Below are 13,573 nucleotides of genomic sequence, written 5' to 3'. Positions count from 1 at the left end.
TGGAAGGCCCCTACCCCAACATATATGTTCCTGTGTCAACAAAGTGGAATAATACCATGTCCCAAACACCAAACACCACAGGCGGGCTTTGCCTGAACCTTTCAGGTACTCATAGCTCCTTCACTTGGGTGAGCCTTCCAGTCCTTCAAATGCAGTGGCCCCCTGTGTGGGATCTTTTATGATTTGGGCAGTACTTACGTAGGGTATTAAAATAGCTGCCCCTGTCTTCAGAGCTCTGAAACTCTATTTTCTGCCTGCCATCATGGGGAAATTAGAACTAGTTTTGGCAGTGGAAATAGACTGGAAAAGGTTTCCTTTATCCAAAAACTGCATGTGAGAATCACCTTCCTGGTCTTGGGTTTGCAGTTTTTCTATCACTGTCTTCTAGTTCTGATATAGACTCCATGTTTTGAGAGAAACCTCTTTTTTTCTAGAATAATGTTTGGAGAAAAATTATAGATGAATACTCTAATTCATCTATTAGATTTGATCTTAGAATTTCTGTGATTAACCAGTTTAAATCTAAGTATTAAGTGGTTGTAATTTTTAGGTGTTAGCGCTATGACAGTGTTACTGGTATGATGTTGTTCCCTGGTGTTTCTACTTTCCCTGATGCCAATGAATATATGCTATACTCTGTAAATAGACTAAAAGACATCCTTTTCTTGTAGTATATTAAGTAGCATATTAGTGTTTGTGCAAGTTTACTTAAAATCCTTCTGTATAAACCCGTTGGTTAGTTTCAGGTTGGGTTGGGAATGGTAGCGGTTGTGGTAGTAAGTCACTTCAGTCATGTCCAACTCTTTGCAACCCTATGGACTGTAGCTTGCCAGGCTCCTTTGTCCATGGGATTCTTTAAGCAAGAATACTGGAATGGGTTGCCCTGCCCTCCTCCAGAGGATCTTCCCAGCCCAGGGATCGAACCTGCATCTTTTATGTCTCCTGCATTGTCAGGCAGGTTCTTTACCACTAGCACCACCTGGGAAGTCCTGGGTTAGGGATATGTTTGATAAAAATGTGATTCTTCAAGCTCTGTACTTCCAAGTCTATTCTTATTCCTATCAAATCATGTTCCACTGGTCTAACCCAGCCAGAGAAAGAAGGGAGCTTTGATTTTTGATCTTCCATCTGGGTTTGGTTTAGGAAAATGTTTGGTAGAATATCACAGACCAGAAAACACGTATATCACACCTCTAGGTAGAAAAAAAAATAGTAGTTTAATTCCCAATGTGTGCCTTTTATTTTTTAATGTAAAAATTAAAATCTGCATTGAAAAAAAATAATGTATTGTATTGTTGTTGTTCAGTCACTCAGTCATGTCTGACTCTTTGCAACCCCATGGACTGCAACATACCAGGCTTTCCTGTCCTTCACCATCTCCCAGAGTTTGCTCAAACTCACGTCCATCCAGTCAGTGATGCCATTCAACCATCTCATCCTCTGTCATCCCCTTCTCCTCCTGCCTTCAATCTTTCCCAGCATCAGGGGTTTTTCCAGTGACTCAGCTCTTTCCATCAAGTGATGAAAGTATTGGAGCTTCAGCTTCAAATCAATCCTTGCAATGAACAGTCAGGGTTGATTTGCTTTAGGAATGACTGGTTTGATCTTTTTGCAGTCCAAGGGACTCTCAAGAGTCTTCTCCAGCACCACAGTTCAAAAGCATCAATTCTTTGGCATTCAGCCTTCTATATTTATTGTATGGAAAGATGTTATTCAGTAAATTTCTTCCCAGTTAGACTATAAATTCTGTGAAAGCAGAGGTGTTTTGTGTTCTCTGCTCTATTTCTGGGCATAGCACAGCAACTAGAAAGTGGTAGGCACTTAATTCAGCTGTTGAGTGACTAAATGGATAAATTTCACAGTAGATTAAATGAAAACCAGGTTATAAAGCAGTATGTATTGTAAGATTCTCCACTGTGAAATGTATTTACATGTACTTTTTGTGTATGTGTGTATGCATATTCATGATTACACAAAGGAAAATATTACAGGGTGGTAGAATTACAGATGATCTTTCTTTTCTTTTTTTTACTCTGTTAAATGTTTTGCATTTTTGCTATATGTTCCTTTTTAATCTGGGATAAGATCTTTAGAAGGAGAGGGTGAAGAGTGAAGGATAAAAAGAATTAACAATAAAGAATGGAGAAAAAAGAAGCATTGACACTAGGAGATAAATTTACTGCTAAAGGTATAACTGAGAGGATTTCAAGTGTCCTGTCACCCTCTGGCCATTCCACATGGGTAAATACCTACTCTACCCACCCTGGCTTCTTTCAAAGACAAAGAGCTTTAGCTTCAAATAGGAGGTGAGTTTGAGGGACTTCTGAAGGTTCAGAAAGCCCAGGATTGCCAGCCTCCAATAGACTTAGAAATAGTCCATCCTCTCCCACCCCTACTCTGGACTGAAACATCATGCCCTCACCCTGAAAGCTTCCATGCTCCACTATCACATGGTTTAGTCCTAGTCTATGTCAAGATCATGAGACATGATGCCAGTCCTGGAGTTCTCCCAGGAGTTGGTCTGGATATCTGCCCTGTATCTTTGTCCTTCCCTTATGTGGCCCAAACGCTCTCTCCTTCCCAGGCCAGCTCCAGGCTTCTTCTCCCAGTCTTTCACTACCTCTCTTAAGAGCCCCCTCTGCCAACTCTTCTCGAAAGAGTTCACAAGAGGGTCCTAGGTTCTCACTGTAACTTTCAGCTCCATCCTGCCTTGCAGGGTGATCTATCCCATCTTCCTGTCCACCTGGGAGGAGGGAGGTTCTGTTCTCCTTATTCATTTCAATTCATTCTTTCAATTGACCACCAAACTTTTACTCAGTGCCCCACACCCTGTGCAGGGCCCTGAGACAGCACACCACACCAAGATTTTCACACATGGAGCAGATGGATAAAGAGACTACAGTGACTCATGGAACTCTGTTCAGTGTTATGCAGCAGCCTGGAGGGGATGGGAGTTTAGGGGAGGATGGATACATATACATGTATGGCTGAGTCCCTTCGCTGTTCACCTGAAACTACCACAGTGTTTTGTTAATTGGCTATAGCCCAATACAAAATTAAAAGTTTAAAAAGAGAGAGAGAGACTGCAGCGGCTACCCTCAACCCTGCTGCTCCAGTGTCGTGAAAAGCTGGTTTAATCCAGGACTCTTCCCAGTAAACTAAGCAACACATGGAGCAGAGCATCTGGGGTGTTTTCCTGAGATTAATGAAGTTTCTTGGAATGTCTCTAAAGGGCCAGTAAGAGCAGTAATCCAGAATGGCCTGCCCTACTCCCAAAATCCCCAGAGCTGTGCCAGGGATAAATGGGAAAGAGGGCTACCTGCCTGTAGACCTTAAAAAGATGGGCATAGATTTACTGAACTCTCAAGTGTAGAAACTTTGAAATATCTCGTTCTCCAGAGCTGCTATACTTGGGGTGAACACAGGAGATCAGATCAGGCTCTAGAACGTGAATCTTGAGCAATCTCCTGGTAATCTCCTTGGACCATCAGACAAATGTACCGTTGCCTTCTCATTAGTCCAGCTCTGATCTCATTTCTGGGTGGTAATGCGTGACTTACAAACCAGAGTTTTATCACACTCAAAGGCCTGCAGAAGGGATTGGCTTGGCAGGTGGGGAAAGGAATGAGACTCTAATTGCCATCTCCACAGACTCTCTCAGTCTCCCTGGTTTCCATCAGTGGCTGTCCTATTACCCTGATCCTTCCTGGGTCTGGGATCCAGCTTCTGAGAATGACTGGGAAATGTTGGTGTAAGGGTAGACGCGCATCTTCCCCACTCGTAATTTTACATCTATCTGGTGTGAGCCTCACTAGGGTAGCACTCCTGCCTCTTACCTGAAAGAAAGTGAAAGTGTTAGTGTCTCAGTTGTGTCTGACTCTTTGCAACCCCATGGATGAGGTTCCTCTGTTCATAGAATTCTCCAGGCAAGAATACTGGAGTGGGCTGCCATTCCCTTCACCAGGGGATCTTCCTGACCCAGAGATCAAACCTGGGTCTCCCACATTGCAGGCTGATTCTTTACCATCTAAACCATCAGGGAAACCCTTGCCTTTTACCTGGAAGGAACCAAACCCCACTGGAATCTATTATGTTGATGAACTGCAAAACACTCCTCTACCAACACTGGGTCTCAGAGGCCCAGTGGGGGCAAGAAGGTTAGTGGGAAGGCCTCCTTGGGAGTGGGCAGTCCCCACTGAAGCAACATAATTACGCTTGACCAGTCCTATCACGAGAACACAGCCAAATGGATAGAGGAGAAGCCAAGACTATGCAGTGGCCTTTACACCTACTACTAACCTAGGAGATTGCCATCCATACCTGATTTCCGTCTATTTTGTGACTCCTTGAAAGCCAAATACCAGAATATGAAATACAGTGCAATTTATTGGGAAAAGAAAGTACAACAACCATCAGCAGAGAATCCACAGCTCAGGGAATTAAGGTGCCAGAGGTGAGTCAGGATATGATGTCCAGATGTGGGGCAGGAACCATGAGAACCAACAGTCCAGAGATCTTAACCATTTACCCTCTGGCAGCAGCCCCACTGCACTGCCCTCCTCCAGCCTCAGACCATCAACTCCCAAGAGAGATGGGCCAGGGCGGAAACAGGCCAGGCTGGGAAGACCCACACTTGTCTGGGCTGAGGTGTTGCTGTCCAAAGTCAGGGGCCTTTACAAGGGTGCATCTAGGGGCATCATCATCCCAGGCTAGCAGCTGGACCTCCCAGGCCTAGGAGAGGTCTTGGGGATGGAGAAGCCAGGAAGCTCAACCGCTTCTCCCAGGAGCTTGAGGAAAAGCAAGGTTGGGGTTGGCATTTGTCGATGCCAAGCAGAGAGGTGAGAAGTGCTGTCACAATCTGAGGGGAAACCAGTGGGCGTGGAGATTGGGCCCCAAAGGATCACTTGCAAAGCTGGTTTGAGCCGGTGGTTTGAGGGAAGCAGATGGTGGTGCCGCCCCCACCACCAGACATGTAGCCAGTGCTTCCTGAGCTCTGGATGCCGCTCTGGTTCACAGAGCCGCTGCTCCCACTGCTGCAGGCCTGGCAGCTCCCAGGCCCCTGCCTCTGCCCCCACCGCTGCCACCACTGACTCCTCCGTAGCTGCCACTGCTGCCTCTGTTGCTCCCTCCTCTGCCACTGCTGCCGCCGCCACCGCCTCTGTAACCACTGCCACTGCCACCAGCGATGCCTCCAAATCCCCCATGGCCTCCACCAGAGCTGGTGCCTGTGCTGGTGACATTGCTGACCACCGCTAAGGAGAACAAGCACTCGACTCAGGCTCAAGCCCTGGGCCTGTATCCCAAACCTGCTTGGCTATGTGACTCAGATAAAGTTACTCAACTTCTCTGAAGCCTCAGTGGGTAAACAGCAGGAGTGAGCCCTGGCCCTCTGGTCCCCTTCCCCAGGAATAAGAGCCAGAAGTATCCACAGGAATTTCTGGTTCTCCAACCTAAAGAAGTCCCTGGGACCACAGGGGCTTCAGCTCTGGCCTGCCAGTTGGTCAAGTTCCACTAGGAGCAGAGTAGTGTGGCCATGGCCTGAGACTCTGGACACTTTGGTGGCCTGGCTGCCTTGCATGGGTCAGGCTCTCCCACCCAAATGTCAGTTGGGATGTTTCTAGTTGCCCTTTTTGCACCCCAGGGAGAAAGTTTTTGAAAGGCTACTTACAAATGCACACAGCACTCTGACATTCTCCAGACATTCTAAAAAGCAAGAGGAGATGAGGATTATTTCTGCAATGAGTCCTTAGCCAAAGAGCTCAGGGTTCATAACCCTGGGAGCCATGTCCTGCCTTTTGCCCTCGTAGGGGTCAAACTCCCAAAAGAAGAAAGGCTATTCTGAGTCTGTTTCCAGACACGGATCTCCCCAGGAAAAGGGGCTGCTGCAGGGGAGTAAGGCTTCCAGCAGCTCCACCTATTACCTACCGTCTTTCCATCCTCCCATCATCTTTCACTAATTTCCCAGATTATCTTCCAGACACACTACTCATCACTCAGCACCCCCGTGATTAGCCCGTCCTCACCTCTCCTCCACAGCTGAGACCATCTTCCCACCTTAGCTATGCCCTTCCCCTCCTTCACCCCGGCCTGGCTTTCTTATTCCTACCTCCCTTCTTCCGGGAAGCCTTCCCCAGTGAGCCCTCCTGGCAGTAATGGTTATTCAAGATGGGTGATATGTGAGAGGGGCTGACACTCAACACATGGTGGAAATGTCCTGCCCACACTGCCCATCTTCCTGTGCCTCGTTCTTGTTCACGGAGCAGGCATGACCACACGTTTGAGCAGACGTGGAACGTGTCCGCACGCCTTGCCAGTGTGGCCCCACTGGTGTTGCTCTCTCCTTCCTCACCCCACAATTCCCAATACACGCAGCACCATCTGCACTCTCACTCCTTCTCTTAGAGACGTAAGAAATCCTTAAGTTTTCTTCTCACATGTGAGTTCTGCTTCCTCCATCAGATTGGGAGCTGCCTGAAGACAGAGGCTCTGAACACAGGATTCATGGAGCAGCTAGTCATTAGAAGGATCTTTCAATTCTTGACACCCCTTTGGCATTTAACATCCATTTGCTGAGCCCTTATCTGTTACTTGATATTGCGTAATTTTTCCAGCCTGTGTATGTATCAGCCACTTTCCCATATAGACTCAGCCTCAGGGATGTGGGTGTTCTAGGACTGTCCATACTGAGCTGTCCAGCATGGTAACCACTCCCCACCTGAAGCTATTTTATTTAAATTAAATTAAATGTAAAACTCAGCTTCATTAGCCAGGTTTCAAGTGCTCAAGTGGCCAAGGGCTACTATATTGGATAGCACAGGCATAGTACATTGTCATTGTCTGAGAAAGGTCCAGTGGACAGCACTACAACTTTTATTATAAGCCCCCCTTCCACTTGTATATAGTGAGGCTCAACAGAGGTGTTTAGCTGCTCAGTCGTGTCCGACTCTTTGCGACCACATGGACTGCAGCACACCAGGCTTCCCTGTCCTTTGCTATCTCCTGGAGTTTATTCAAACTCGTCCACTGAGTCAGTGATGCTATCCAACTATCTCATCCTCTGTCACCCAGCAGAGATATGTAATGCAACATTGATGTCTAATGTAAATCAGAGTGTGAGATAAGCTTCATTGTATATATATATCCACACACATATATATAGTGGGGCCTGAATCCTCAACTCTGTCATTCAGGAGATTCCCTACCTATTGTCCTCTCTCTGTAACCTTGTTCCCTTTCTCCTCTCTCAAAGGTCACTCTGAACTCACTTCTGGAGGATAATGACCCCACAGCCCCTCACCTGCACTCCTCACTCTCCAGCAGCTTGCGGTAGGTAGCGATCTCCACATCCAGGGCCAGTTTGATATTCATTAACTCCTGGTAGTCGCGCAGCAGCCGGGCCAGGTCATCCTTGGCCTGCTGAAGGGCATTCTGCAGTTCTTGGAGCTTGGCGTTGGCATCCTTGAGGGCCAGCTCCCCACGCTGCTCAGCATCAGCAATAGCGTTCTGCAGGTTGGCATTCTAGGAAGAAGGGAGTTAAGAGACTGTTTAGACTAGTGACCAGAAAGCAAACAGTTGATCTTTCCAACGTCTCTTACCCACCCAAGAAATTCCTCCCTTTCCCTTCCTCCCCTTCTTAGAAATTCAGTGGAGCATACTCAGAAAACAGAAGTCAGTTTCACAGTTGGTTCATTCTTCTTTGGCCCTTTTAAATTAACTCATGTCTCATCAAGAAAAGGAACACCAGTTTGCTGGTTAAGGTGGCGGTAGTCTGATGAGTGGTTCTTTTTTTTAAGATTGTTAAAAGACTGTCTTTCCTAATCACTTCATTCCAGTGACACAAATTAGTCTTCAAGGTTACATGAAGTGCGTGATAAATAGCTTATTAAGGGCAGATCCTACTGAGAGCTGGGTGTTTAAGGCCACCCTTACAGTTGGAAGATTTGCTGCTGGGCAAACCAGAATGGACAACCGTCTCTCCTTAGGGAGCCTTCTGAGAAGCCCAACCTCGGGGAGGAGAATTGAGGAGAACAGAGTGTCCCAGAGACCAGGCTGTCCCACAGGCAACCACAAAAGGACTGAGAAGGCCTGTGGCAGAAGCCCAGCTGTTGCTTCTCCTCCTCCCCGCCAGGGCCCAGAAGACCTCCAGGACTTTCCACTCAGCCCAGACCCACCTGCTTCTTGACGCTCTCAATCTCAGCCCGCAGCCTTGGGATCATCCGGTTAAGCTCCATGATCTCATTCTTGGTGTTCTTCAAGTCGTCCCCATGCCTGCCAGCCTTGCTCTCCAGCTCTCCAAGCTGACAGAAGAGAAACCCATCATCACAACTTTGCAAACTGCTGGAGCGCTTTTGACGGAGGTCAGTGGGCCTACAGCTAGAGTGTGGAAACAGAGGACAGCTCGTACCTTGGTCTGGTACAGGGCCTCAGCCTCGGCCTTGCTCTTCTGGGCGATGTCCTCATACTGGGCCTTGACCTCATTGATGATGCTGTCTAGGTCCAGGCAGCGGTTGTTGTCCATGGACAGGACCACGGACATGTCATTAAGGTGATTCTGCATCTGGGTCAGTTCCTGTGGGAAACATGGAGCTCACTTTCACCATCTCCTGGCCTCAACAGATGCTGAGAATAAAGAAGTCCAAGAATCTTCTACCCCTGCAACAGGGGGCCAGGAGTGGGAGACTTAGAAATATCAGCTTGCATTTCAGGCCTGGCTACAGCCTAAAGGATACCAGACAACAAAACAAAAGGGAAAAGGAACAACACCTATATGATAAGATTGTCGGCCTGAAAGTATCAGTCCGTGAACCCTGCTGGGTGGGTTTCCAGGGGACTGCAGTAAGGAGGGGTCCTCTGGAAGAGCTCACTGTGGTTCTGGGTTAGGAGCCAGAGGGTTAGAGCCAACTCCAGAGGGTAAGTAGGGGACAGAGAGGGACCCCGGCCCTGTGAGCCAGGTCTAGGCAACTGAGGAGTTAAGTTGGCATTTCCTGGGTGGAGTGGAGCTGAGGTCTGAGCTCTACTGCTGGTTTTGTGAGTGTCCTGCCATGTGCGTGCATGTGTTCAGTCACTCAGTTGCATTCAACTCTTTGTGACTGCATGGACTGTAGCCCGCCAGGCTCCTCTGTCCATGGGATTCTCCAGGCCAGAATACTGGAGTGGGTTGCCATGCCCTCCTCCAGGGCATCTTCCCTACCCAGATATCAAACCCGTGTCTCCTGCATTGCAGGCAGATTCTTTACCACTGAGCCACCTAGGAAGCCCCATCCTGCCACGTGACTGTCCCCTGATGTCACATTTGGGAAGCATGCTTGGAAAGATGCAGATAAGAAGGCTCTGGGGCTTGGCCAACAAAGGAATCACCGTCTCATAGAGAGTCCTCAGGAAGTTAAGTTCGTCTGTCAGACCGTCCACCTTGGCCTGAAGCTCCACCTTGTTCATGAAGGCTGCATCCACGTCCTGAGCAAGAGGAAGGGAGGAAGGCAGTCAGAAACCCAAAAGAATGTGACTGTCTGCTCCCCCTCCACCCACAGCACTGTTCTGAGTCGTCATCGTTCTTCTTTGCCCCTCCCCCATTCCCCTAATTATGACTTCTCTTTTTTGAAAAAAAGAAAAAGTGGTTTTCTTTCTTTTAATTACCTTGGCCAATCAAATCCCAATGCTTTAACAAAACATAGACCCCCATCAGCCAGGTATGGAGTAAGGGTAGCAAAATCACATTTATCCAATATGTGACTTTGGTTAGGTAGGACCAAAAACCCAGCCTCTTGAAGAGAAAGGAAGGCATTCTTCTCACAACGTCATCTTTATGATGACTGACTGACACAAGCTACCAGTATTTGCTGATTCTTTTTATTAATAACATCCAGGGTACACTTGTAGGCTGAAAACCTTGATTAATGCTATAGATAAAGCCTGCATTATTATTTCACATCACCAGTCAGCTCATTGGTCACATTATAAGATGTCGTCCCCACCAGCAACATACTCGGAGCAGCGTCCTTCATCAAACTCCTCATTCCCCAAAAATGCAAGAAAAGATGTAAACAGCCCACAGAGCATAGGGTCACAGGGCCCTAGAGAAGTTGACTCAGCTCTCCCTCCAGGGGGGGCCAAACCCAGAAAGGGAGCCAAGGTCCCCATTGTCCCGGATTCCTCACCTTCTTGAGCCCCACGAACTCATTCTCTGCAGTAGTACGCTTGTTGATCTCATCTTCATACCTGGGACAGAAAGATCCACACGTTTGGACATTGACATTTCAGAAGTTGGGAAAAGAAAAAAAGAGGCTCCTAAGAACTCAGGCAGAATCTCCTCACCAGGGGACGGGACCAGCTTCAAGGGTGTGCGACCCATGCAGTTACACAAAGCCCTAGGTTCAGAAGGTCCTCATGCTTGGTTTAAAGCTCTGTTGACCCAATATTGAAATTCTTAATAATTTTTTGACAAGGGCCCTGAGTTTTCATTTTACACTGAAACTGAAACTGATGTAGCCAGTCCTGCCTAGAGGCCTTTCGGAGCTCAGGCAACTGCCTCGACCACCTCCCTCTAGGTCTGAGTGACACGCCAAGGAGTGGCAGGCAGGGGAGGGGAAGACTTCGAGGAGCCCAGCTCTAGAGACATCACGAAGCACGTGGGCAGATGAGCCCAGAGAGGTATTTGCTCAGGCTGGGTGTTTCAACCTCTGTTCTCTCTGTTTCTCTTCCCATTAATCTGAGCAGGTGCCCACAGGCTTGTGCATGTGGAGTGGAATGGGGCCTCCCCAGAACAGGCTTTCCCCTTCTTGCAGGTCCCGGGGATGGCTGGAGCCCCCTTCCCATCTTGAGAGGTCCCGTTCACCTCTTGCAGACCTCAGAGAATGTCAGCCATAATTGCAGACGTGCAAGAGGGAGCTGACTGAAGCTGCAGAAATGGGACGGGGCTGGACACATTGGAAGCGCACTTTACAGCAGTCTGCCTGGAACCTGGCACCTGCCCCACCTACTGGTTCAGAATCTAGGGCCAGAGCAGGGGAATTTGCATTTTTGATGGGCTTCCAGGGTGCTGCCTTGGCACAGTAAAGTGTGGAGGGCCCTCCAGTCTAAAGGACTTTGACCTCTGGGAGGGCTCTCTCGTCCATATGGGCTCGTGTAGAAGGGCCCTGGCTGGAGACTGACAAATCTGGCATCATCAGCCACTTGGAAGTCTCAGTCCCCACCCTCTCACATACTCAATAAATCCATCCACAAGTCCTGAGTGAAGGTACAGTCAGGAACAGTTAAAAATCCTCAGTTGGGACCACACCTCCCTGCTAATCCACCAGGAGGGGGAACTCCCCAGCTGGGGCCCTCACTTCTTTCTGAAGTCTTCCACCAGGTCCTGCATGTTCCTTAGCTCTCCTTCCAGATTCCCCTTCTCGGCCAGAGCCGAATCCAGCTGCCTGCGCAGGCAGTTGATGTAGCTTTCAAATAAAGGCTCCAGGCCTCTGGAGCCCACACTGGAGCCCAAGCCCGCGGTCCGCTGCTGGAGCAGGTCCCACTTGGTCTCCAGGACCTTGTTCTGCTGCTCCAGGAACCGCACCTGCAGCAGTGGAGGCACAGAAAGAGTCAGCTTCTTGGGTCGGGCGGGTGGGGCCATCCAACCCAAAGGGTTCACTCTGTGGGAGCTCAACCCGGTTGTCCAGTCTTCAGGAGCCTCTGTCTTTTCAGGAATTTGAGAAGGATGAGGGTTTAGAAAAGGAGGAAGAGATACATTGAGTGCTTCATTAATGCTGTTTTCACCTAGTCTAACTCATTTAATCCTCCCATACAACTACCTATAAAGGGTGTTATCCCCATTTTGAAGATAAGGAAACTGAGTCTCCAAGTGCGTAAATAAGTTGCCCAAAGTGAGGTGGCTACTAAGTGACAAAACTAAGAGACAAACCCAGCCCTCATCAAGTCTATTGGAATCCTTCAGCATACACCTAAAGGAGACCTGCACAAACAAAGCTGTTTCTTATCGTCTTTTAAAGGAAAGCTTTTTTACCTCCCTTCAGGCAGGGAAAATAGTCAACGAGGTCTAACTTTTCCTAAGTTTTTCTTATTTTCCTTAATTGTTCCCCCTTTCAGTTACTCGGCTTACAGCTGACTTCAGTTTAACTTCAAATCCCAGGCTCTTTCCTTCACATACAGCACACCTTTCCCTGCCCGAACGTGGACAGCTTGGTGTAATGTGGGCTGAAGCATAGCATCATCTAGAAGGTAAGTCAATTGCCACTACTCATCACTGAGATTCCTCCTAATGCAGGTTTGGTTGTCAGCTAGTTTGGATTACCAAGCAATTGCTCCTCAAGAGTCACTAAAAGTTAGCTATAATAATTTCATGGTTAATGCCCCTTTCTTAAAAAGAGGTAACAGCATTCCTGGACTCTCACTTCACTTTCCTGGGCCCTGTCCCAAGAAGAAAATCAGGAGATGAAACTCTTCCCCCATTTCACAGCTGGGAAGACAGGGCCTACAGAGCAAGAGAGGCACTGACTGTCCTGCAGGGGCCAAGGCAGAGCCAGCACAAGAAGCTGGAGCCCCTGCCTCTGAGCCTGGCAGGTCCCATGGGCATCTTCCCATACCATCCCCCTGGGCAGCCCAACCCCTCCAGGACACCTCTGGGCTTTGCCCTCACCTTGTCAATGAAGGAGGCAAACTTGTTGTTGAGGGTCTTGATCTGCTCCCTCTCCTGGGCCTTTACTTTTCCAATCTGGGAGTCGATCTCCACATTGAGGGGTTGCAGGAGGCTCTGGTTGATGGTCACTTCCTGGATTCCCCCAGGGCAGACACTAGAGCCATAGCTACCAGGCCCACCAAAGCTACTAGTCCCTCCAAAGCCACCAACCCCTCCATAACCACTGCCCATTCCTCTAACTCCACAAATGCCACCTCCATAACCACCTCCATAGCCACTGACGCAGCTGCTGCGCCCTCCCCCAAAGCCACCAGCCCGGGAGCCAGCCACGCTGATGGAGATGCTCTTATTGCCACCCAGGTTGTAGAGGCTGCGACTGCCAAAGCCGCCTGCTCTCCCCCGGGATCCACAGACCCCTCCGCCAGCTCCTCCAGAGCGGGCCACACAGCTCATCCTGCTGCTGCTGCTGGGGACCACGACAGAGCAGACGGAGAAGCCCTGGCTCCCTCCACTGACGGATTTCTTGCAGACTTGTCTGTTCATGGTGAGAGAGCTCAAAGGCAAGCTAGCAGTCACTTAGCAGGAGCTGCGAGAGGGATGAGGACAGAGGCTGGGGACAACAGAGGAGACTGGTCTTTATATACCAAGGAGTTTGGTTTGGAAGAAGGAGAGGCAAGCAATTAGCTGAGAGTCATCTTGGGTTTGGTTTGCCTCCCAGGCAATAAGTTACTTCTACTTTGCAAACACACCTCAAAAACAATCCCCCGAACCAAAGTGACTTTGCTCTCTTAGCTTAATCATCCAAACTTGCCTCAGTTGACAAAGGACTGGATTTCCCTTCCCTCCATGGGTTTCCTCAAGGGTCTCAGGGAACTCAAACAGCACCTGATCCAGCAGGATGAATGGGGGTTTGATACCAGGGGATCAGGAGCTACTGAGCTC

The 13,573-nt window shown here is 48.8% G+C and overlaps 1 protein-coding gene across 1 annotated transcript; it reads right to left on the bottom strand.

Moving 5' to 3' along the window:
- Positions 1-4,448: 4,448 nt before the first annotated feature.
- Positions 4,449-13,174, bottom strand: LOC129535930 (keratin, type II cytoskeletal 2 oral-like). The gene is given in 10 exon segments (XM_055394672.2): positions 4,449-5,059; positions 5,062-5,252; positions 5,669-5,703; positions 7,298-7,518; positions 8,172-8,297; positions 8,405-8,569; positions 9,358-9,453; positions 10,155-10,215; positions 11,325-11,551; positions 12,632-13,174. Coding segments are annotated over 10 exon segments (1,824 nt in total). The 3' UTR covers positions 4,449-4,900.
- Between the last annotated feature and the right edge of the window lie 399 nt (positions 13,175-13,573).

The sequence above is a fragment of the Moschus berezovskii genome, chromosome 6 (genome assembly GCF_049115385.1).
Source record: "Moschus berezovskii isolate FMDL1 chromosome 6, NW_MosBer_1.0, whole genome shotgun sequence".
In the NCBI taxonomy this organism is placed as follows: Eukaryota; Metazoa; Chordata; class Mammalia; order Artiodactyla; family Moschidae; genus Moschus; species Moschus berezovskii.
Note: the sequence above shows the minus strand (reverse complement) of the source record. Positions and strands in the feature narration are given on the sequence as shown.